General features: G+C 40.1%; 1 protein-coding gene across 3 annotated transcripts; it reads left to right on the forward strand.

The window, feature by feature from the left end:
- Positions 1-1,097: 1,097 nt before the first annotated feature.
- On the forward strand, positions 1,098-23,867 carry ASB11 (ankyrin repeat and SOCS box containing 11). Of its 3 annotated transcripts, none has more exons than XM_087427264.1 (7): positions 1,098-1,278; positions 10,080-10,163; positions 14,055-14,110; positions 16,923-17,073; positions 19,651-19,785; positions 20,883-21,074; positions 23,743-23,867. In XM_087427264.1, exons 1-7 carry the CDS (start codon positions 1,098-1,100, stop codon positions 23,865-23,867), a joined length of 924 nt encoding a protein of 307 aa, XP_087283390.1. The 3 variants fall into 3 exon arrangements, with proteins under 3 accessions (XP_087283390.1, XP_004435198.1, XP_004435200.1); XM_004435141.3 differs by having other exon boundaries at positions 10,080-10,159; positions 14,003-14,110; XM_004435143.3 differs by lacking the exon at positions 1,098-1,278 and adding an exon at positions 2,209-2,326 and having other exon boundaries at positions 10,080-10,159; positions 14,003-14,110.
- The last annotated feature ends 286 nt before the right edge of the window (positions 23,868-24,153 follow it).

Raw genomic sequence — 24,153 nt, forward strand, 5'->3', positions numbered from 1 at the left:
CCCAGGGCCAGTCTTCCTCAGGAAAAAAAAAAAGAGGAGGCTTGGCATCGGATGTTAGCTCAGGGCTGGTCTTCCTCACACAAACAAAAAAAATCAATAAGATTTATTTAGTCTGTTCTTATAATTTTATTTTGGCTTGGTTATAGAAATTTAGGAAATCTAACAGCCAAGAATGAAAGAGGAGATCTAGATTTTCCTCACCTAATTTTCCTAGGTGAAGAAAATTTAAAATAAATCAATTTCACTTATATTGGCCAGCTCATGTATATTGAACAGTTAGGGTGAATATTTTCCAATGAGCGAAGGTATTAATTTGTAGAATTTTTGGACACTTCACCCAGAACCTAGGGCATTTTCTTCATCCATTTCGTTATAACTTTTCCATGATCAGGGATAGCCCACATTTTCCGGAAAGAGGCACCACCTTTACTGACACTTGAAATGGGAAGTGAATGATCAGGAGCTTTATGAGGGGACCTTGTCACGGGTGAAACTATTACAGCAAGTGGTCTAATGCTTCCAGTATGATACTTCCACCTGGATAGACATCCAAGATGGACCTTTTATTAATTAAATACTGTCTTAGAGTAAGTAAATGGTCTTTTTTAACTGGTCATATCCCAGACATGGGCTTTATCTCCCATAAACCTCAGAATGAAGAGAAAATGAAATGTTCCAGGAGCTAGAACTTCGCACCAAGAGCATAGGTTGTATTTGCACTTCAAACAACTTGCTTTGTCCCCATGGGATCTGAGAAGTTTATCTTTCCCATCCTGCCTTCCAACATAACGTACCAAAAATTGGGATTTAGGAATAAAAAAGGTTTGGATATGAGTCCTGTTTGTTAAATAGCATTGAGGAATGTAGGTTTAGAACTATCGGGTGTTTCTGGCTAGAAGCAAGTTTCTTTAGTTTATTTAACATTGCCATGAATGTCAGCACATGCAGTCGCCAAATCACAGCTTCAAGTCTACAAACTGAGTTCTCCGTAACAGGAGCACCGAGGGCTAGAAGGTTTAAAATAGATGTCATATGATACCAATTATAACTCAGTGAAATTTTGCAGTCCCAAGAACCTATACAGAGTGTAAGCCAAAATGGAAGACGGTCCTGTTTTCTATGGCTTTAAAAACATTTTTATTACAATGTTTGCTACTTTTTTTTTCTTCAAGCTTTTAATTAAAGTTTTTTTGGCTCTCCTAACCCATTTCTATATCGTCAAAGGAAATAGAAAAGAAGCGGCTAGGATAGCAGAAGAGATCTATGGTGGAGTTTCAGGTAAAAATACATGAATTTGTTCCCAATACTTTAAAAAAAAAACCTCCTAGATAATTCATGAGTAATGTTTCTAGAAGGCAGATTTTCTTTATACTTTGGCTTTGAGTGGGTAGTTTTAAAAAAGTATTTAAAGTAGCAAATGGTGTTGACTGCACCAATTTGTGAAGGATTTTCAGCTTTATTTTTTGCAAGTTAATAGTTCTATTAGCATTTATTATTTAAGAAGTAAATAGAGTAGTGGCTTTCTGAGAGTATGTTGAGAAACCTCATTTCTACTAAGCAAAAGAATTACTTGTATAGGATTATTTTCTTTAATATTTTTAATCAGACTTTAACAATGCCTTCTAACAAGATTGTTTCCTCAGGAAATAGAAAGACCAATAAATTTGATTTAAACCAGCAAATGTGGCATGCTATATATATTTTTGTGCTGTCATTTGCAATTCAAATTGGCCACTAGTCACTGTCAGGAAAAACCCTTCACTAAACCCGTTTATACTCGGCACCATGCAAAGCACTGCAAACAAAGGTTATTATAATATGAAATGCCAACATTTGGGTAAAACATTTTAAAGGCTCATGCTTTGTAGAATTTAGTCTCCATTTCTTTCAAGAAATGATTCACCTGAATTGTAGTGAGATGCTACAAAAGTAAGTGAACCAGATATCCTTGAAGCTACTGGGATTGTCACTTGATAGAGGAGTATTTATTCATAAACAGAGTTCAGAATTTCCCTGTGTATTTTTAGTGTTCGTAGGGGTTCCAGGATTACATCATTCTTTATCTAGTATCCATTTCAATTTGCATCCAGGATTCTCTTTCAAAATAGACTTATGCTATGTGATTCCAAAATACTGCACAACTTTGAAGACACTAGGTAACAGCAGTCTTATCCAAAGGAGTAAGACCTCCAAAGACGAAGCATCAGAATGCTTCAATTAACTGGGGAAAATGAGAAGAATCTTGAAGTTTCACAAAGTGTCAGACAGCCCGGATTCTGGAAAGAGATTTCTTTTGGGGATTACATTTGTCACACATTTCAGGGAGGTATGTTGCTTAGAGTGGTTAAAAAAATATGTTTTTCTTTCATTCCAAGTTAAGCGTGATCCGAAAAGCTATTTTCTAATTTAATTTGTAAATCTGGGCAGGGGCTTTCCAAAAGTTTCAGTAACACAGTTTTGATGTTCTCATAGACACATCATCCTCATGGTTTAAGTTAGGTAAAGTTCAACTAAGTCAGTATTGGCAAGAGCGTGTTAAAAATGTTTTCCCCTGTTGCTCATGTGCATTATTTCTGTATTCGTGGTCCTTAATGAAGTACACTCATACAAAGTTTTTATAATAGTCAAGACCCATGTTAGCATGGTTCGAATTTAAATCTGGAGCCATAATACAAGTCTCTTAAATAGAACTCATTCATTCTTTAGCCCAAATATCTTTGCTTGTTCAAGCTCCTAGGATAGTATTTATTTAATTTGCAAGTAGCATGGTGTTATAAAGTCAAAAATGTATTTTTCGGTTATCAACAAGAGGCAGGGGGCAGAATAGTGCAAGTTGATTTCTCAGTTTAATTTCCTTCCTATATATGTATATGTGTGGGTAGATGGGTGTGTGTGTATAGGTATACCCACCCATACATATATATAATATGCATATATACATATACACACCCACACATATATGTAATAGAGAGTATATCCAGATTTGGTAAGGCTTTCTATAATAATATAGGCAGTAACATGCCAGAAACAGTGGTTTTTACATGATTCTAACAGCATTTTTTCTTTTGACACTGTTAGCAGGCGGACACTATATACTTAAAGCTAGATGTATTAGAAATCAAGAATAAAATTTTGTGCAAGTGTTCAACTCAAACCAGAAATTACCGTTGCTGCTCATGGGTCAGACAAATGTTTGTTGGGAAAATATGTGACATTTAATCAGTAAGTTAGCTAATTGACTTAGAAAAGTCTCAGCCCAAGGTTAAATTTCTTGATTCCAATGGCATATTATGTTCCTGTAAGCTATCACCGGCGCTGTCAAAAACAAGGGGAGGGCAGTAAAAAACTCAGCCAGGGCAGAGTTTAGCCTGTCACAGGTCCTGGCACTCTTTCTTTTGGAAGCTACACCTAACATCATATCCCTCATTAAATATCATTTTTTTGGCCATAAAATCTTTTGGAAAATTACTTTTTATTCTGGAATTTCACATTCTGGAATATATCATTCAATATGTCTTTGTGGTTTACACTGTTACATTTGTAGCTAACTCATCAGAATTGAGTTCAACTATGGTTGGCTGTTATTTGTTTTGATTTTTCAGGCTTCTTTGTGTAATATGTCAATAATATATATACTTTTTTAAGTTTGACACATTGTCACTGGCCCTTGGCATTCCATCTAGAGCACCAGATGGCTCACTGGATCCCACCTTCAGCCCATAGATATTTCTGCAGGCACTATCTTTCTCCCGAGAGACTTGTGTATGATTTTTCAACGTTTGCTAATTTGGCCAGAACTGAAGCTATATTTAGTAGAGTGACTTGGTCATCAAACTTGATAAAAATAAAGTGCAGATACAGGTTGATAACCTATTATTCACAACCCTTGGGCCAGGCATGTTTCAGGATTCAGGAGTTTTGGGGATACTATAAAGATTATACAGTGTGTATTTATATATCACACAGTATTCCAGCAGGGCCAGGAGCTGCCTCCCATAGTCAAACATTTTGATATTTCTATAGTGAACATATAAATATTCACACTAAGTGAAAAATACAAATAAAAATAATAAATTGCTTAACCTGAGTCCTGATCATGTTTTGCTGCCAAAGGAGTTTGCATCAAACTTGGGAAAAAACTGGGTTTTCAGAATTCGGGATATTTTACAATTGCGGGTAAGAGATTGTGGAACTATTGTACCCTTTTTTTTTAAAAAAAAAAAAAAGCTATTTTATGCTAAGCCTAAAAGATTAATTCTATTCTAAGTGTTACACTCAAAATCAGTTGTCTTTGTTCTCAATTCAAAGGACTGACCTTGATTTGATGGCCACGCCTCTGCCTGCCTCATCATCCTGACTCCTTTTTCCTATCCTTCCCATTCCGACAGGATTTTCCTGCCTTTTCTTCCATTCTTGCCCAATCCTCTACCTAGCCTTCTCTTGTTCAGTTTTGCTGATTGTCTCCTTAAGCCTTGGCCCAACTCCTTCTGAGTGGTTACACATCAAAGGTGCCTGCTGGCTTGCCCAAGTTGGGACAAGCAGTCCTCAACAGGGGCTCTGCCACCCCACCTGTCACCTTTAGCTCAGCTCTCCTGCTCCTGATGGGTTCAAAGGAAGCTTCTTTCCAACACACTACAAAAAGGTGCTTATTGACTGTGTTTCATCTCCTGACCAGAACTGAGTGTTCTAGAGATTATGCATTTTAACTCACTTTTATTATAATATTTTAGATATCTCAAGAAATTTATTATAATATGGTTTTCTCCAATTACCTTTGTTATACTTAAAATATCACTAATTCTGCGGGGCTCTTGCCTATATTTTGGTTCAAAATTGAAATTCCTTTTGAATTTTCTTTTTCTTTGATAAATGCTACAGGAGAAGATATTGCTTCATATGATTTTGGAACTTAATAAAGAGAATAAAGATTGTTCCCTGTGCACTAGAGATTATAACCAGCTAGGTGATTTTTTAAAATTAAAAATAAGCCAGTAAGCTCAAGTACTTGTTGGAATTAAGAAGAGTAAAAATTGCAAAAAAGAATTTAAAAATAATAACTGATTTTTATCTTGAATACTTGAAACTCAACTATATTCCATCTGAATCGATTTTGTTATTGAAATGTATGGTTTTAGAACTTGTCATAAAATTGTTATTCAGAGGGTCTGAGAACTAGAGATATAAATCACATTCTGAGAAAAAGTCAGAGGGAGGAATGAAAAAGTGCTTGAACATTTTCCATACACCTCATCAGGAACGAGTAAACATATTTGTAGGGTAAACTATCTTCCTAGTGTGCTTTGCAGCCCTGTGACACAGGCAGTCTGCCAAATAGCTAAAAATAGACTGCCTTAGAAGAGCGTGATTGATTCCTACTTAAGCATTCATTTATTTGGAGAGCTTAGTTGCATATTTCCCAAAAGGAATGGAAAAACTCCCTAGCTGCCAAATAACTTTTATCCTTAATTTCTCACAATTAGCTTTAATTTGCAAAACAAGAATGATAAGAGTGAGAGACTGTGCGTTGGGAATTAAGAACAGAAAAACAGGAGGGCCTGTGGCAGAGGAGGGCCGGAAACTGTGGCAGAGTTTCTGGAAAAGGGTTTCGTGTGAAAACTCTTCAAGGTCCTTTGAAGCAAGTGCTGGAAAACAATGTGACTGGAAAGGTGACTTCCTGGAGAGTGATTTTGTTTCCAGTTGGGAAACAAAAATGATTTCTACATTGAAGGTGATACAATTGATTTATTTCACATTATTTATAGAGATAAGGTGGATATAGCAAAACATCCCAGACAAAATCTACCAGGAGGATAGGTAGAATTTAAAAACCGATAGTTCTTAAAACCAGAGCAGAGTGTGTTCTGAAATCACAAAACTTTGGATTTCAGTACTATTTCTGCCACTTACTAGAAGTGAGGTCTCTTCATGTGCGGCAAAGGAGTGTCAGGCATTTGGGGTGTTCCGGTTCATGAAGCAAGGCTCTTCCCTTCCCTCCTCTCTTGAAAGCCAAGGGATGGGGGCTCCAGGAGAAATACAAGTTCAGATAAGGGGTGCCTGAAATGAGGGGAGCCTGGTATTTCACTCTCAAGTTGGAAGTCTGCTTAGGCAGACAGCTTACTGAACTGCCCCCTGTGCTATTCAAATAGGTGAAGAGAGAATTGGAAAGCAGTGGCGTGTTGAGAGAGAAGCCCAGGACAGCTCATCATTCCCTCTTTCTTGGTGGAGTAGAAGATGGCCGTACAGGCTTACCGCGACCTCAGAAGCACAGGGTGGGAGTTGGGGGCATCAGAAGGTGCTGCATTGATGGGGGCCACTAGGAGAGGTGGTCAAATGCCAATGCATAGGAAAGGGGCCTGGGAGTGAGCCCTGGTGCGAAGGATAAGCCCGCAGACCAGGAGTGAGACCTGCAGTTGAGGCCAAGCAAACAGGACTGGCCTCTTCTTCCAGTTAACTGGGGAAACATCTTCCCTGTCCCTCTTGCTTCTCCCCACCCCTAAGGCACCAGAGGAGCTGGCACCTAGAAGAAGGAGGTGGAGACGTGTGAGAACATGCCACTCCTCCATCTTCAGCTGCTTGGGATGGCACAGAGGGCCATACCCTGCCCTGGGAGTGGGCAGAGGAGCGGAGATTACAGTTTTACAGTGGACTGACCAGTAGACCGGTTGTTTTAAAATCTCTTTATTGAAATACAATGTAAATACAGACAAGTGCACAAATCCTAAGCGAACAGCTGGATGAATTTTCACAAAGTAAACACAATCAGGTACTAGCTCCCAAGAGCAAGAAAATGCATATTATCAGCATGGCCCCCACCATGCCCTCTTCCAGGCAGCCCTCGCCCCTCCTTGGGGTCCTTTTGATTCTTAACACCCAAGGTGAGTCTGACCCCCTTTTGAATTTTGTAGAAAGGAATCACACAGCACATGCTCTTTTGTGTCTGGCTTCCTTCACTCAACATTAGGTTTGTGAGATCTATCCAAGTTGTGTGCATGGAGTGGGTCTTATGGGACTGGCGAGTAACAGAATGTTAGTAGAAATAGGATGAAGATGTGGTTAAGGTTGCTGCTTCCCAGAAGGAAAGGGGACACCACAGCCCACTTGGAGGCAAGTTTTAGAAACAATAAAGCCATTTCACGTTGATATTCTAAGTTAATAATAGCAAGTTGCCACATAAATCTTGTTTTTATTTTTGAATCGAATACTTATAGTACCTTTAGGTGGCTCAGGTTGACTGGCTATTATTAGAACAAAAGAATAACAAAGCCATGGCTGTGGGTTTGCTTCTTACATTGGTGAGGATGCTGAGTTGCCACCCATGGATGAAGACCGTCCTCACAACCCCGGTGCCTGCGACCATTTCAAAGACCAATTAGGCAAGAGGGCAACATATCTGACGCACGCTTCATATTGAATGAGATGGAGATGTATTAGAAGAAAACCAAGGCTGACTAATTGAGGATTATATGCATACGTTATATTCCCAGTTTATGCAAATTATAAATGTCCAAAGAGATTTAAAAATACTCCACTCATCAACTTTTAACTGACTCAGGAACAAGTGGAGGTACAAATGCAATATATTTTCATTTTAAAATTTTTATCTCTTTTTCTTATAAAAGAATTACACATTCATATCAGGAGAATGGAATCACCAGTGATTTTATATATATACATATATATGTACATATATATATATATATATATATATACTTTTTATTTTGAAACTAATTTCAAAATGATAGACAAGTTACAAGAGTGGAACAAAGAATTCCCACTTCTCTTCGCCCAGAGACCCCACTCGTGTTTACCCACCTGTCCTAATAATGCCCTTGAAAGCAAAAGGACCTAATCCAGGCGCACACATTGTCTTTAGATGTTGTCTCTCGTCAGCCTCCTTCAATCTGGAACAGTTCCTCAGTCCCTTCTTGAACTGGTTAAAGGCCAATTATTCTGGAGAATGTCCCTCAGTTTGAGTTGGTTCGCAGTGTCCTCATGATTAGATTCGGGTTATGCATCTTGAGCAGGAATATCACAGAAGCAATGATGTGTTCTTTTCATTGCGTTCCCTCTGGTAGTACATGATGTCACTCATCACGTTCCATCCAATGGCACACTGTGCCAATTTGTTCCACCACTTCTGATGTTAACTTTGATTCTCTGGGTGAGGCGATGTCTACAATTTTGTTGCACTGTAAAATTACCCCTGTTTCCTTTATAACTAGTAATTATTTTGTGAGGAGATAATTTGAGGCAGATTCTATTATTTCTTCTACATTTCTAAGTTGGTGTTCTACTATGAGGAAGAGCTTTCTCATCTCCCTATTTATGTATTTATTTGTATCAATGAGGACTTATAGATTCCTATTTTATTTGATAGGGTATAATTTCTTACTATCATTATTTATTTTGATGTACAGATTGTTCCGTATTGCCCAGTGGAATCCCTTTCAAGCCAGCTTCGTGTCTTTTTGACATTTCCCATCATTCATTGAGCTCTTCCTTACTTTCTGCAAGGTGTTTGAAATCCATCTTATATTTTTCCTGGCCCAGCCCTGGAACCAGCCATTTCTCCAAGGAGCCCTGGTTTAGATTTACTCAGTACACAGTGCTAATATTATATAGATATAGATCTCACCAGATGGATCGCCAGATCCCACCTTCAGCCCTTAGATATTTCTGTATATTTCTATCTTTCTATATACACACACATATTGAAAATCACATTTTCGTACCAATTTCTCCAATTTCAATCCCACCCTGTAGAATTCATTCGAGCTTTCTCCCTTTTCATAACCCAAAGAGTTAGAAAAGATAAAAATTGTTTCAATACAAGAAGAGGGCTTATGGAAGTGTTTATAGCCCTGGTTCTCATCCATCGAAAAAGTTTACACTCTCCTTGAGGCCTTGAGCTATTTCAAATTTACATAATTCCATCTTTGGTGGGATTGTTTTTGCCAAGGTTGCAGGTATGGGAAAACCCGGATTCTTAATACCAACAGGATCACCTAGAAAATGTTGATAAGATGAGCCCTTTGTGTTAAATCCAAATTGTATTACAAGCTATTCAGTGTACAAAGAGCACAGTTGTAATTTGAAGAATGCCCAAATTTTGCAAACCAGAGTGGGTTGTCTTCAAAACAAATGATTGCCCTTTGGCATGTTTAATAGAGGGTTACTTCTCAAATGCCCATTTAAGCTGGTTTGCTGATAAGCAATTATAAGAAAAATAGGTTTGTAAAGCAGTTCTGTGGCTGTTCCTTAGAGCACTGCCCTACCATGTGTACTTATTAGTCATAAATTGTCTTGAGCACCTAATATCGTGGATGTATTTTATTGGCCTACTTAGAGACCAAAGCACTTGCTAAATACTAGATTGCTATACTTCTATTTCACAGATCACGAAATTGAGGTTCGAATAATTTTAGTAACTTATCTATATTGGCAGAGAAAATGGTTGAGGTGGGACTAGGACCCAGGCAGTGTGGCTCCACTGGCCCCATACTTAGCCATCACGCTCAACCGCCAACAAAAAAACTTTTGGAGGATTATGTCATCTGAAAAATGACATTCTGCATTATGATAATAGATAGGCTTCATTACCAAAATGAAATAGAGACAATTACCTAGGGAATTTAGAGCAAAACCATTTTCCCTGATCCCTTAGAGTCTCCTTCTTGGGGTATAGGATGTGAGTCTTTAAGGTAGGCGTGAGCATGAGAGGCAGGGGTATGATGAGAACGGGGAAGCTCACTGACTGGCTTTGCCCTTCATTTTGCCTTAGTTAGAGTTATCGGATTCAACACTGGGCAATATTTATTTGAAGTAAATCTATTTCTTGTTAAAACTTCCCCTGAAACACCTGAGAGATGGTCTGTTCTTCCCCCTCCACACACACCACCAAACTAATGGACTGCACACTCCGTGGCTTGTCACCCTGAAAGTGGCTGATGAGAGAGCCTGATGCATGGTGTAAGACTCTCTCCTCTTCCCCCAAACCTCCTCTCACAGTAGGTGGGCACACGAACAAGCTGGAGGAAGAAAACTCCAGACCTTGACTTTGAGCTTGATTTGTGTTTCAGATTGCTGGGCCGATCGATCCCCACTTCACGAAGCCGCGGCACAGGGGCGCTTACTGGCCCTTAAAACTTTAATTGCACAAGTAAGTAAACTGAAGACTTGATCCTTTGTGCTTGTGCCATAATCAAGCAGCACTCTTGATTAGCTTTGACTGCAGCAGAGGTCTTGCTTGCCCCAACTGGGTCTCAGCACGGCCATTCTAGGTGTATGTATCTTCTCACAGCTCACCATTTGTGTGGCTCCTGCCTCTCCTTTCTTGGGGAGCTGGCTCATTTTCTGTCCAGTTCTATCTTTCCCCTTCTGGATCTTCCTTTGCTTCATAGAAAGTTTCCCTGTGAGGCTGATGGGGAGTACCCTCAAATTTATGTTGCACTAGCTCACCTTATACTCTCCCAGTGTGCCTTAGTGAGGGCAGCCCTGAAGTTACATCAGTCAGCTATTGCTCTGTAACAAATTACCTCAAAACATAGTGGCTGAAAACAGCAAATACTTAGATTCTCATGGCTTCTGTGGGCCAAGGAGCAACTTAGGTGGGTGGTTCTGGCTCAGAGTCTCTTGCAGGATGCAAAGTATCAGCCAGGGCTGCAGTCATTTCATAGCTCGACTGGGGGAGGATCTGCTTCCAACCTCGCTCATGTGGTCGTTGGCAAGCTTCAATTCCTTGCCACGTGGGCCTCTCCATAGAGCTGCGCCATGAGATGGCAGCTGGCTTCCCCAGAGAGAGCACAAGAGAGTGCCTAAGAAGGAAGTCTTACCTAATCTCCAAAGTGACATCCCATCACTTCTGCCACATTGTGTTGCTTAGATGTGAGTCAATTAATCCAGCCCACACTCAAGGGCAGAGGATTACATAAGTGAGCCAACACCAGGACTCAGGGATCACTGGGAGCCATTTAGAGGCTGCTACCCTGATGATACACTATTTTAAGAGCAAACATTAAAATAGCTTGACAAATGGGTAAATCTTACTGTTTTGGGAAGATTTATTAAAGGTGTAGTTATTAAGGCTACTTTATTTTTATTTATGACTATATCCCTAGCACCTTGAACAATGAATAGCAGCCTAGTAAATATTCATGAAATGAATGGAAGTTTACACGCTCCATTTGCTTTGTTTGTTTTAGAGTCCACGTGTGTACAGAGGAGGTGAGTGAGTCATTATATCTTTTTTCCACATCCTAGGTACCACTGAACCTGCCTTCCTTACCTTTTTAACTTTAAACAGCTGGGCACACTGCTCTTTGTGTGTGCGTGTGCCTTTTTTTGTCCTTGATGAGTTGTGTTACTTCTCAAGAAAGAGACAAAAGGAAAACAGTCCTGCCAGTAATGATCAAATACGCTTTGTACTTGATTTTATCACTTGCTTATTTATTTTTAAATACTTTAAATTTGATTTGATTATTTTTAATATGTAATATATTCACATAGTTCAAAAATTAAAATGATATAAAAAGGTCCACAGTGAAAAGTCTTGCAGCCACCTCCTCCCTCTCAGCCCCCCCAAGGATTTTATTAGTAATTTCAATAAGCTTTTTATTTTGGAAGAATTTTAAAGAAGAGTTGCAAAGATGATACAGAGGATTCCTGTATACCCTTCACCCAACTTCCCCTAGTGTTAACATCTTACACAACCCTGGTACTTGAGTCCAAAATAAGAAATTAACATTGGGACAATACCATTAACTAAACTACAGACCACTGGGATTACACCACTTTTCCCACCAGTGTCCTTTTTCTCTTCCAGGATCCAAGCCAGATACCACATTGCGTTTGGCACTTGATTTGTAACTATACTTCATAAGCATGTTAGTTTCTATAGTGGGCTTAAATGTGTAAGGAGCATTCTTCATAGAGAAGTTCAACCTTTCCTTACTGCACCTCCGCTTCTTTACCCTTACACATTAGCCAAAAATGTATTATTCTACTTCAGTGTGTACTTTATTTCACATTAAGATAGTGTGGTGTGCTGTGAGTTAAACATTAAACCAAGGATCAGGAGCTCCTGATTAGCATGCTGGCTGTCACCGACAGCTGGGGAGCCTCAAGTCTTATTAATAATTTGAACTTTCTGCTTCTCCATCTTCTCATGCACAATGAAGGTGATTCACTCTAGATGGTCTTTCAGGCCTGTCCAGCAATACATTTCTACAGTTCCAGGGATTCTGAGTTTGCACCGGATTCAAGTTTTTTCTAGCACGTTGCTGCCACCTTGTGGACTAGCCTATTTTACTTATTTTCTTAAAAAAATCTTATGTGGGAAAAGGGAAAGGAAAAGACTTTTCTAGTTGTATTAGATATCCAGTTCGAAATATATAGCACAGCTCTGGAGTAATGATATGATATTGATATGATAATGATAATGATATTGATAATGATATTCAGGACATGAAAATGGACAGGACCAAGGAAGCCTTGAGAGGCCCTCAGCTGAAGGGACAGGCAATAGTGGGAAGTCCCAGCTGCTGGCCACAGCAGGGATGCAGCCAGCGCCACGAGATCTGGCAGGAGACCGTGGGAACTTGGGTTAGAGGTTGAGCTCCAAGGTCATGCACTAGGTTTTGAAAGCTTTCAGCAGCTCACTTATGAGGTAGAGAATCAAAAGCAGAATTCAGCTAGGAAGGATCAACCAGGGACCTAATTTCTTTCACAGATAGAAAGTGGTAACCATGGGAGAAAATGGTAAGGGCCAAGTTTTTAAAATCAGAGCATGAAGTCAGTTGGCCAGCAGCTAGGCTGATCCTGTCATCTACCACATGGCTCCAAGACAAGGAAGGTGGAGCACAGCAATATGGAGAGGGGGAATGTGCTAGGACTGGGTAGGGAGATGGGGTCAGGAGAAGCCCCTGTCCCCAGACCCTGGTACTTCAGAGACCTCTCCACGCAGTGGAGTGAGGCAGACAGCAGTGCTGCTACTATGGCGTATGAATCCTAAGAGCACTCTCTACTTTCTCCTCTTAAGCCTGGGAGCCATTCTCCTGTCCCAAATCCAATTCTACCTCCTGAACTTCTTGAGACTCCATCACCTACTCTTCATACCCACTCCTGTTCACTCCCATATCAGGCCCATATCACCCTGGGCCTGGACTCAGACCAGGCTCTCCTTCCTTCCTTCAGTCTCACATCTCTACCTCTCCAAGCAACCCTCCACTGTGCTACCAGTGTGCTTTTCCTAAAATGTCTAATACATTAGCTCCAGACCTTCCATAGCCTAATAGACTTGAAAGGTGCCTCATTCCCTATAAGACATTTCCTTGTTTGGAAATCAAGGCCTTTCACAATCTGGCTCCAGCTCCCTGTCCCCCTTCATCTCCACCCATCTCCTAATTCTCCTTTCTTCTTCTGCCTCTAACACGTGTGGGCTCTTTATGATCTAGAAATACCCAACTAGTCAACTGTGGCCCTGCCACACTCCCTGGTTGCTTCTCGTATTTGCATATGCTGTTCCTTCCTGATGGAATATTCTTTCTTTGCCTTCCTAGCTTGAAATGTTTTGCGCTTCAAGCCTTAGCTAAATACGACCTCACTTGCAAAGTTTTCTCTTATTCCCCAAGCCAGATTGAAGGATACCCCATGCTCCCAACTGAAATTTGAACATGCTTCCATTATAGCAATATTCTTGCTGGTTTTTTTGCCATTTCTGTCTCCCCATTAGGCTCCTGGAGGAGAGAGACTCATCTCATAAGCTTTGAAGAGATGGGTCTAGCAGATTGCCTGGCCTAGAATGCTGACTAAGCCTTTGTTATATAAATGAATTTGAGGCTCCCTGCAATGCTTCTTAGACTCCCCTGGTCAGGGCCTCTACTCCTCTCTATATGGTGCTGATATGATACCCACAGGCTGTGAACACTTCAGAAATACGTCCAACAACGTTGCTTTTATTGCTATTGCTAGTGCAGTCTTTAACTCACTTCTCTCCAAATTGTAGGGTGTCAATGTGAACCTCGTGACAATTAACCGAGTCTCTTCTCTCCACGAAGCGTGCCTTGGAGGTCACGTGGCCTGTGCTAAAGCCTTATTGGAAAATGGCGCCCACGTGAGTACCACCCCAGCCCCCGAAGGTCTATCTGCCCAGGTACAACTGCTGCCGTCTAAAGAGACCTTACCTTCCTGCTTACCCACTGGGGGTGCACGCAGGTTGGGCCCCAACCACGTTCATAGTCCTGAATGGTCAGGAAGACACTGCCCCTTACTCCTCTGTTCAGCCTCTCTGCCCATGTGCGAACATTCACATGAGGTAATTCACAGGAATCTTTCAAAATTGTGATGCTGACTTAAAAAAAATCAGCTTGAACTAAAGTAATTTGAAAACCAATCTTGGAAAATTTATTGTAAAACATTAAAAAGAACATATTTTAAAGGAACAACGACAGCAAAAAACCTTTCTTAATTCAACACCCTAAACCAACAACCTTTTTTACTGAGCAAAATTATCAAACTAAATGAGCTTTTAATAAACAATACATTGAAAAAAACTACAAAATTAACTTTATCTTATTTTTAAATTCTGCCCTCTTTTCAAGGAGTGACTGAGGTGCTGTATATAATACAGATATCAGAATCGAATTATAAAATTAAAACTTTTGAAAATCTCAGTGACATTTATTTAGTTGCCAGATATTGTTTTATTGCTAATTTTGTCTTTTAACTCAGTCCTTGCGTACTTTGTTTCATGAGCTTCAGTGTTTTTAAGTGCTTAATGAAGATTTTCATTGCATTTTATATGGAAGCTGGATTTCTGAATATAGAAGTCGTCCTTGGGCAAAGTGATTTTCCTGGTGCCGTAGTGGTGGTGTATTTTTATTAGGTAGTGCTTCTTTAAATGACCACTCAGTTAACGCACATATGATGATGAGGGCCAGGTTGGGTGAGGACCATTTCCGTTCAAGCTGGATGACTGGAGTCGCAGGCAGACTGTTGGTGGGAAACATCAAACAGCATCGGGTGAGAGAGGAATGTGTGCTGGTACAACTCTGGGAGCTTTGGTGGGGGACAAAGAAAAGAGGAAGACGTGGTCCCTTGTCTTTGAGAATCTTATGAGGGAACAGTCGATAAATATTATATTATTTAACATTCAAATCAGAGTGAGAGAAGGAATAAGAGAAAGTCGGTCAATCAGTAGAAAATTCCTCAAAATTGGCAATCTCATGGATATCTGAAACTCAATGCATCCATGTCGTGCTTATCACGTTGTTCCCTCTGGGACCGGTTCCTCCTCTTGGATTCCCAGCCTCAGAGACCAGGGAAAACATATTCCTGGTTTCCTAAGCTCCAAACCTGGAACCATCGTATTTCTTCCATCTCCCCATCTAATCACAACATCCTGCTAATTTTACTTTCTAAATATTTTTCAAGTCTGTGGTCTCCTTTGTCCTGCTCCTATAGTGATCTCAAGCATTTATTATTATATCAAAATTATCTCTTTTTGTCTTTGCCTTCCCTGATAGACTTCAACTTATTCAAGGAGAGGCAATTGTCTTACTCACCTTTGTTTCCAAAACATTGGCACCTAATAGGTGCTCAATAAATGTTTGCTGACCTGAACCGAGAGAGAAACTTATAAGAAATCAAATCAGAAGACTTCCTGGACTGAGAATGAGGATGATACCTAGTAAAAACAAATCAAACAGTTCCACCAAATATTTTTCAGTAAAAATGTAAATCAGTTAGAAATCCCTAGGGTGTATAAATTTACACACATTTTTTTCCTGTCCTTGTCTGTCTCTGCCTTCTTAGCATCTCATCTTTAACTTCCCAATTTAATAGGGGCTATCCTGGCACTGTGGAGAAATCTTTTTTGTTTCTGAAACAAGGAAATTTAGGCTCCTGATTATCACAATCATCTATCCTTAGTTGAGGCAAAAATGGTTTGACATCAAACCCTCATTGTCCTATATTCCAATCCTATCAGAGCCTTCCCACCAGAATGCCTGGTTCCCTGATGTTCTTTCCAAGCTATTTCTAATACTCAAAGATGCCTTCCAGCTGTGCTGGTGCTCACATGCCTCCCACATCCCCAGAAGGCGTCGAGAATGGTTGGAAACACCATGTTGATGGCTATTTTCTTTGTGCCTTTGGCTTGGTTGTGATCGCTTTAGGAGTCACTGCTGGCATATGCAATTTGTATGGATTATAGTAGACTTGAAAGGAAATTTGTAGCAAGAAAGAAAGAACTACGGGGGAATTGCTGAGATTTTTGCAAGCACAGATTTTGGGACCTTAAACTAGCTGGTTTCTCCAATACATTTGGTTCCCGCCATGTTTATTCATGATTGGGAGGGCGAGTCAGCTCCATAATAATGGAAAATGGAAATAATTGTTATTGCAAACGTTTATTGAATGCTTACTTGGCACCAGGCAATGTTATAAGTATTCAACATGTAGTAACTCATTTAATCTGCCCAATAACCTCATGAGGTAGATTCTTATATGATTCTTATTTTACAAGTAAGGAAACCAAGGCACAGAAAGTTAGTATCTCAAGCAAGATCTCTGAACAAATAAAAGAGAGAGAGCTGGGACTTGAACCCAAGCTAATGATTCCAGAGGCCATGTTCTTAACCACCATACAGGACCACTCTTCAATGATTAGGAGGCTCCCCAGAAGCTCTGGAATACCCATAAGTACATTTTAAAAGCTTTGGCCCATTTTGTCCCACTTGTGGTATTATTTATAGGTGAGAGTTGATAGGCTACTGGTGCCTAAAAAACATAATACTGTAATGATGTAGAGTTCCCTCGCTCATTCACCAGCATGTAAAATTTCTCCAGGCAGATACATAGGAATACACACTTGGAGAAGATAATGAAATAGCAAATCCTCTGGGTCTCTCTCTGCCCATCATTAGGTCAATGGAGTGACAGTCCACGGAGCCACGCCCCTCTTCAATGCTTGCTGCAGCGGCAGTGCTGCATGTGTCAACGTGCTGCTGGAGTTTGGAGCCAAGGCCCAGCTCGAGGCACACCTGGCTTCACCCATCCATGAGGCAGTGAAGAGAGGTAAATGAGTCATCACACTGTATACAAAACATTGGTGGACTCACCCCAATCTGCATGAATCAATGCTATTGTGTTCACCATGAAAGTATCACCCAGATCTTCTTCACCAGTAGATTGTGTGTGGCTTAGAAATCTCACAGCAGTAACTTCAATTTGCCTAAATCTTCAGAAAATACCACTGGGGCATAAAACAAGTCTTCTTATAACCTGGAAATGGCTTTCTATCTCAGATGTCCGGTTGCATGAGGACAGTCTCTTGCAGGCGTTTCTTGAAGCTCTTTGCTGGAGTTTTGGTGGCAGCTGGTGCAGTCAAGACTGCAGGGGTGACTTCCATGAGTTGTACTGTGCTTATGTCTCTGTCCTTACTAGAAAAGAACAGCTCATCCCCCAAAGCCCATAAAACATCAACCACTAACATAAAATAAATTATGAAAGTGTCTGAAAGCCGAGGATGATAGTTTCTCTAATGGAAGATTAAATGTAACTGTCCACAACAAGCAATACACTCTAGATAAGCTGATGACTTCAAGGTCATTAGCTATTGGCAAAAAAGTTGTAACTTTAAAAAGAATGGCATTGGAAATCTTGAAGTTGACTGTAAACTCCTGTGTTCTCAGTTACTTTTGAAATGAGGGAAAAGAGTAAATTTAGGAAATTTTAAAACTATATGCATAGTCTAGACATGAACAAGAAGATGCCATTGAAAGGCCAAGGCCATTTGTCAAAGATCACATCCAAAGAGCAATATTTCTGTGTTACCCAGTGGTGGAGTTATTCTCTTATATTGAGATCAGAAATACAAGGGACAAGTTAGAACATTGTAGAACAGTGATCTTTGCTGGTATAATTGGGGATGGAAGTGTTTATTTCAAAAGGCAATAGTGAAAGATTTGCCCCAGCTTATTAAACATGTCACTTGGTAATTTTTTTTTGCAGTGGACTACTTTAAATGATAACAAAGGACCCAAATCTCAATGTATCTATGGTTTTGATGTCTTATACATATTTAATAAAAACTTATTGATTAATAACTGATGGTCATTTCCCAAACTCCAAATAAGTCCTTTAAGTTGTAGGGAAATAGTCTACTTTGAAAAGATATAAAACTCTTAAAAATTTTAATATTGATTTGAAGTAAAAATTAATTTATTATTTTCATTTCCATCGAAACATTTAAAGAGGGATAAATATTGGGAATGGTTTAGATTACTTAAGTAATTCTGCAATACTCGTATGGTTATATATGGAGTGTTTGGTATCTATGTGCCTACAAAATATATGTACCTACTTATCATAAACACATGAATTCACGTGTCTCTACATGTTTTTTTCTGTATCATAAAAGCATGTTAGGAACCAACGTCCACAGAATGAAAGGATAAATAGCAAATTCTTTATTTTAGATACTGTTATATTAGTGCTAATCATTTGACTTTTATATGTTCGTTTTTTAAAAACTTCCTGAGAATACTTAAATTTAACTCAAACTAGGCTCAGTTTCTTTTTCTACAAAAAAAAGAAAAAGGACAGGAATTATTCAAAAATGTTTATTAGATGCCCTGTATTTACCAGGCAGTTTTAGGTACTGATTAGATATTATTTCTGGATTCTTACAGCTTTAAACCTCTATGAACAAGCTGGGTCAGTCTGAGTCAATACTTTGCAACATTGATGCTATAATCCAGGTATAATATTTACTTACGTGAACAAATAGTTTGAATCCACAGAATCCTTACTTGTACCTTTTAAGGCATATTTATACTTAATTCAGAATTTGTGATAAATCAAGCAGGTTTTAGATGAGGCTTACTTATATGTCATCTATAAAGAAAAGGTTGGTTAAGTTAATCGGTGATGATAAGATTTTTTAAGGAAATTTAAATCTTCAAAGAGAACAAACTCTACAAGCTCCTGTCCATACCTCAGAAGTGTTTGCTCCTGAATGAATCATTCATACGCTGCAAATTAATCATGTCTGTCTATTCATTGGGCAAACTCTTTAAGGAGAATACTTGCTCACATAGTTCTTGTTAGCCACTGAATTTGAAAATGCATTTAAATATATTCTACACTTCAGGCTTTTTATTAATTCTCATGAGTGTCTTCCAGGTTAACCCAAATAGGGAAGTTTTACTGCAGGGTGCAGCCATACACCCAATCTTGCCTGCCTGGGTGAAGAAGAGAATGAGAAATTTGTAATGGAGAGAGATTGGGGCTGGGATCTGAGCATTGGCTTTTCAGGTTAATAATAGGATGAGTCATTTACCCCTCTGGGCCTTGTAGCCTCTATTAGTAAACTGGTGGCTTCATTCTAGAAAGTGATTTCAGCTGTGCTCCTTGGAACCCTTAGTTTAGTTGAAGGTGCCTCAAGGGCTGCAAAGAGGAATTTAAGTGGGGGGAAGCATGGGCATATTCCTCTTTTTAATGGTTTTATTTTGGAGATTTCAAAAAAAATTTTTTTTCTGCTTAAAAAAAATCTAGGTCACTTCTAAAGCCCATTCCAGATAAGCAGTCCTATAATTCTGTGAATAGTCACTATTTCCCTTACTTGAGTGAGGTTATCTTGTGTTCCACCAGGTCATAGAGAGTGCATGGAGATTCTGCTTGCAAATAACGTTAACATTGACCAAGAAGTGCCTCACCTTGGAACTCCCCTGTATGTGGCCTGCACCTACCAGAGTGTAGACTGTGTGAAGAAACTTCTAGAACTAGGTAACCTCCAGAAATCTTTTCATTAGAAGAACCTGTTAATTTTGTTGGTTTTCCATGGCTTCAAAGATCAAGTTCTTGTCAGGCTGGAGAAAATTCTAATAGCATTTGATGTTTGAATGCTTAAAACCGAACTTATCCAGAGAAATGAGTGTCTGTATTTCTCAGTTCTGCTTCCTTTGATATTGGCTCCATTTACCTGGTATGGTCTCAAGAGAGAGCAAGAGTCTCTTTCCCATAAGTCCTAGGGGAAAAAAACAATTGTATTTCATTGGCTCTTTTTGAGTCACCAATCATGGTGGCCAAGGGAATACAATGCACTGATTGGCTTAGGCCTGGATTTGTCTACACTGCAGTTGCTGGGCCTCACTGGAAACACAGGACCTAGGAAATCACAGGGGATGGTTCCCCAGAGGAAACTCTACATGTGGTTACCAGGAAGATGCCGGATAGTAAAAACAACAGACATTTGCCGTAGACTACTTTAGATCAATCCTGCTAAGTTATTTAGTACTTTTTTAGTTCTATAAAGCGTATACAGAAACTGAGAGTCCAGGGAAAAGTAAAATGTCTTGAAACTATTATTTGGTTAAAGATTCCCCAAACTTAGCCACTGACATAAAGGTGGAGATTACATAAAGGCTCTTACCTTTAAATAAGAATTTTTATCTCCAAGATTTTTTTTTTGTCTTTTTTATCTGCCATCATTTACTACTCCCTATAGTAGTTCAGAAATCTTTTTAGTGAGCTCTGAATAATATAAATAATAAACTTTAGCTTTATCCTTTGCCCAAAAACAAAATAACCCTATGTAAAAGGAGTGCAAATATTTAATTTTGTATGTCACAGAGTTCACATGGGAAAGCAAGTGACGTATTTAAAATGACTAGAAATATTTTTATTCACTTTTCTCATCAAAATATTTTTAAACAGTCTTCATAGGCATTGCTGAGGTTCTAGGCTTACATCACATATTTTCAAAGATTTGTCAAATATGTCATGGCATTGAAGATGTCTTGATCTACAGCTACTATATTTTAGGTTCATTGTGTTTCTACATTAACATTTACTGTTGAATTGTGGCCATCTGCTTTGTTAAGGAGCCAGTGTTGACCATGGCCAATGGCTGGACACCCCCCTCCATGCCGCCGCGAGGCAGTCCAGCGTGGAAGTCATCCACCTGCTGATGGACTATGGGGCTAACCTGAAGTGCAGAAACGCTCAGGGCAAAAATGCACTTGATCTGGTGGCTCCGAAAAGCAGTGTGGAGCAGGCGCTCCTGCTCCGTGAAGGTAAGGAAGGGCTGGGTGTCCATTTCTCTTCCACAAGCACATCTGCTATCTCTCCTTCCTGTCTCATCCCTAGAATTTCTTATCTGTTTCCTTATCTCTTTTTAATTGGGAGTGGCATTGTGGGAGGCATCGCTGAGATGGGATTTTGTGTGCTGTATCTATTCACTTATAGCTAAAGGGTATGTACATACAACTGTATGTTACTTTGTATTTTCCATAACAAGAAAATAACCAGAGAACTTTGTTTTCACCATGAAAAGGCTGAACTGCCGCATTTCTCCTGGCAGAATCACATGACTGAGCAGTCCAGAACTTTGCTTTGTAATATTTGGAGGCAATTCAGGGGAAATTAGAAATACTTGAGTTAGAGGTGATAGGGTGGACACAGAGTGTGTGTTTCAGAAACTGGACTAAGTGGGGAAGTTGTTTGCCTGTTCTCCAGATCAGGGAGCAGGTGGGTCTGCATTACTCATTGCCTTAGTCCCATTCCCACCATGGGCTAATGCAACTGCAGATGCCAGAGGAGGCAAGGCAGGCATCCAAAATGCTCTGTATTCCAAATTGAAGAGAGAACCATGCTATGTCTATAGAGGAGAAGTGTATCTGAGCCTATACTGATCATTTGTATGCTCGAGAGAATATTAAAGATAATAGTAATTATTCAGCTTTACATGTGTCAGGTGGTGAGCTAAATTCGAAACATAGATTGATATCACTGAATTCTTAAAACTTTAAAGCAGTGAGAACTTTATAGTAACTGGTGCTATCCCAGCTGCAGATGGGAAAAGAGAAGCATAAAGAGATTGACTTGCAGAAGGTCACACGGCTGCTAAGAAGTAGACCTAGGATTCTAACCAAGCAGTTTGACCCCAGAACGTGCACTCTTAATGTTATGATGCCCCAATGCTGAATCTTCTGAAACAATTTCTAGCGGGGAAGGGTTTTATTTCACTCACCAGTTCCATTTTGTGAAACCACCCCATGTCTTATACGCCTTCTAAGTGGAATGCTTGCTTCGATAGTTGTAGGACCAGTCTCTAGGTCAGAGCTTCTTCGGCTTTAACATGCACACGAATCACCTGGGGATCTCATTAAAATTCAGATTCTGACTCAGCAGGTCTGTGGTGGGGCCCTAGACTCTGCATGTCCACCAGGCTCCCCGGGGGATGCTGGTGCTGCTGGTCTGAGGCCACACTTTGAGTACCACTGGTCTAGATTATTTCCAATAGTCCATGTCATGAATGACTGTTCTTTTATTTGAATCTTGGCTTGAAGAATTATGATCTTCCTTACCAGCTCCCAGTTTGGAAATACCAGGTACTTTGCAATTGTTAGCTGAGAATACAGTTTATAGCAGTTGTCACATTTCCTCTTTTCTTCCATCAAAAATATTTCCAGGTCCAGGATTTGTATTTCTTATAAGCAAGTTCCTTTGTCCTCTCTCTTCACAAATACAGCTGCTTGCTCTAGGAGGATGAACACCGGCTACATCAGAGTTAACTCTGGTGTCTCAACTTCTTTAGGCAAACTGGACAATTTGTCTGCATTACTGTTTTCCAGAGGAGCTTTAGTTGGGCGACAGGTAGAGATGCTTTCCATTCTCGCTTCCCAAGATTTTAACTAAGGCTGATTGTTTGCTCCGCCAGGTAGCTTACTGTCACGTGGATGCTCCTTGGCAATATCACCCCAGGTGTTATCTGGCTATTGCATATGCAGTCCACCATTTCTCATGGGGTGCAACATGCTGTTACAGTAGGATTTTCTTGAAAAGGAAAACTTTGTATAGTCCAGTAATTACATAGATCTACTTGAAAAGATCTTTATTGAGATGAAGAGGTTACAAAATAATGAGACATTACAAATGCCTCTGCATAACTAGTATTCCAGCCAAAAGTTTGTTCATCCTATTCAACCATATTTTGGACTCTCCTTAGTTTACTTTCCTTCGGGACTCAAAGCCACTCAAAGCCATAGGCATGATGACTCCATGAGACTCCATGAGACTGAGGTTCAGAGTATAATGGGGTCTAAGTGAGTTGGGTCCTTTCTCCAGATCCTCTATTGAGCTAGGATCCTTACGAGAATGGAGGGCCCCTCCGAATGTGAGTCAGCACCCAGCCAGCACTGCCTCCTGGGCAGCTAGAGCCAAGAGGTCCAAGAGGCCCCTGAGGGCCAAGTATCAGGCCCCTGGCACATCTCCTAACACTGCCTCTGTGACCATGCTGGCTGGGCTTCCTGCTGACACACTCTCAGCAGTTGTCCCTTGCGGCTGTGTCTCAGGGTCCTGCATGCTCAGTGCTTCCATTTGCACTTTCTCCTCGGCCAGTATATCACATTCCTTGGCACGTGTGATACATGAATGAAGTGCATTCCCTTTAGACCCCACACTTCATTCCTAACTTGCCTCTGGTTAGCCTCAGTCTTCAATATCGGGAATACAGTTACCATTGGAGGATCAACTTCAAGAAACATGTCCCCATCCCGAGGGGCAAACCAGGATCTCTTGTGTGTATTTAGTGTCTACTACCTCACTCTATAATTCCTACACAGATTCAGCTTCTCTTAAGCTTTGAGAAAGTTTCAGCCTCTACCAGTCCTCTGGTCTCCCCTTCACCCCGACCCCCACCCCACTACCATGAGGTTCACACCATTTTAATTCCTTCCTCAGGCCCGTCTGCTCTTTCCCAGCTCTGCCGCCTGTGTGTCCGGAAGTGCTTGGGTCGAGCATGTCATCAAACCATCCACAAACTACATCTGCCGGAGCCACTAGAAAGATTCCTCCTATACCAGTAGTCCCAACTGTCCGTGGGAAGATACTTGGAAATAAACAGGTTGTTGTCTGCTGTACCCGGGGAACCTAGTGTAGACGCTAGACCAACAGCTAGCCTCTCAATCTCCTGAAATGAGCTAAGCCAGTTAGAGTAAATCCCTGATGAACTGGAACACTTGGGGAGTGGAAACTCCTGGTTAGTTGAATATTCTCATTAATCAAGGGGCAACCAAAAACATTTTCGTTTTTAGCTCTTGTTGTTAAAAAACTTTAAAAAACTGTGAAGTAGAGTGAAAATAATAAGCTATT

Source organism: Ceratotherium simum, chromosome X (genome assembly GCF_057802395.1).
Source record: "Ceratotherium simum simum isolate JZ-2026a chromosome X, ASM5780239v1, whole genome shotgun sequence".
In the NCBI taxonomy this organism is placed as follows: Eukaryota; Metazoa; Chordata; class Mammalia; order Perissodactyla; family Rhinocerotidae; genus Ceratotherium; species Ceratotherium simum.

Coding starts and splice junctions, on each gene's coding strand:
- ASB11 (XM_004435141.3), top strand. CDS start 1,098: ATGGAAGACGGTCCTGTTTTCTATGGCTTTAAAAACATTTTTATTACA. Junction 10,160..14,002: donor TTAAAACTTTAATTGCACAA/GTAAGTAAACTG, acceptor TCCAAATTGTAG/GGTGTCAATGTGAACCTCGT. Junction 19,786..20,882: donor GAAGAAACTTCTAGAACTAG/GTAACCTCCAGA, acceptor TGCTTTGTTAAG/GAGCCAGTGTTGACCATGGC.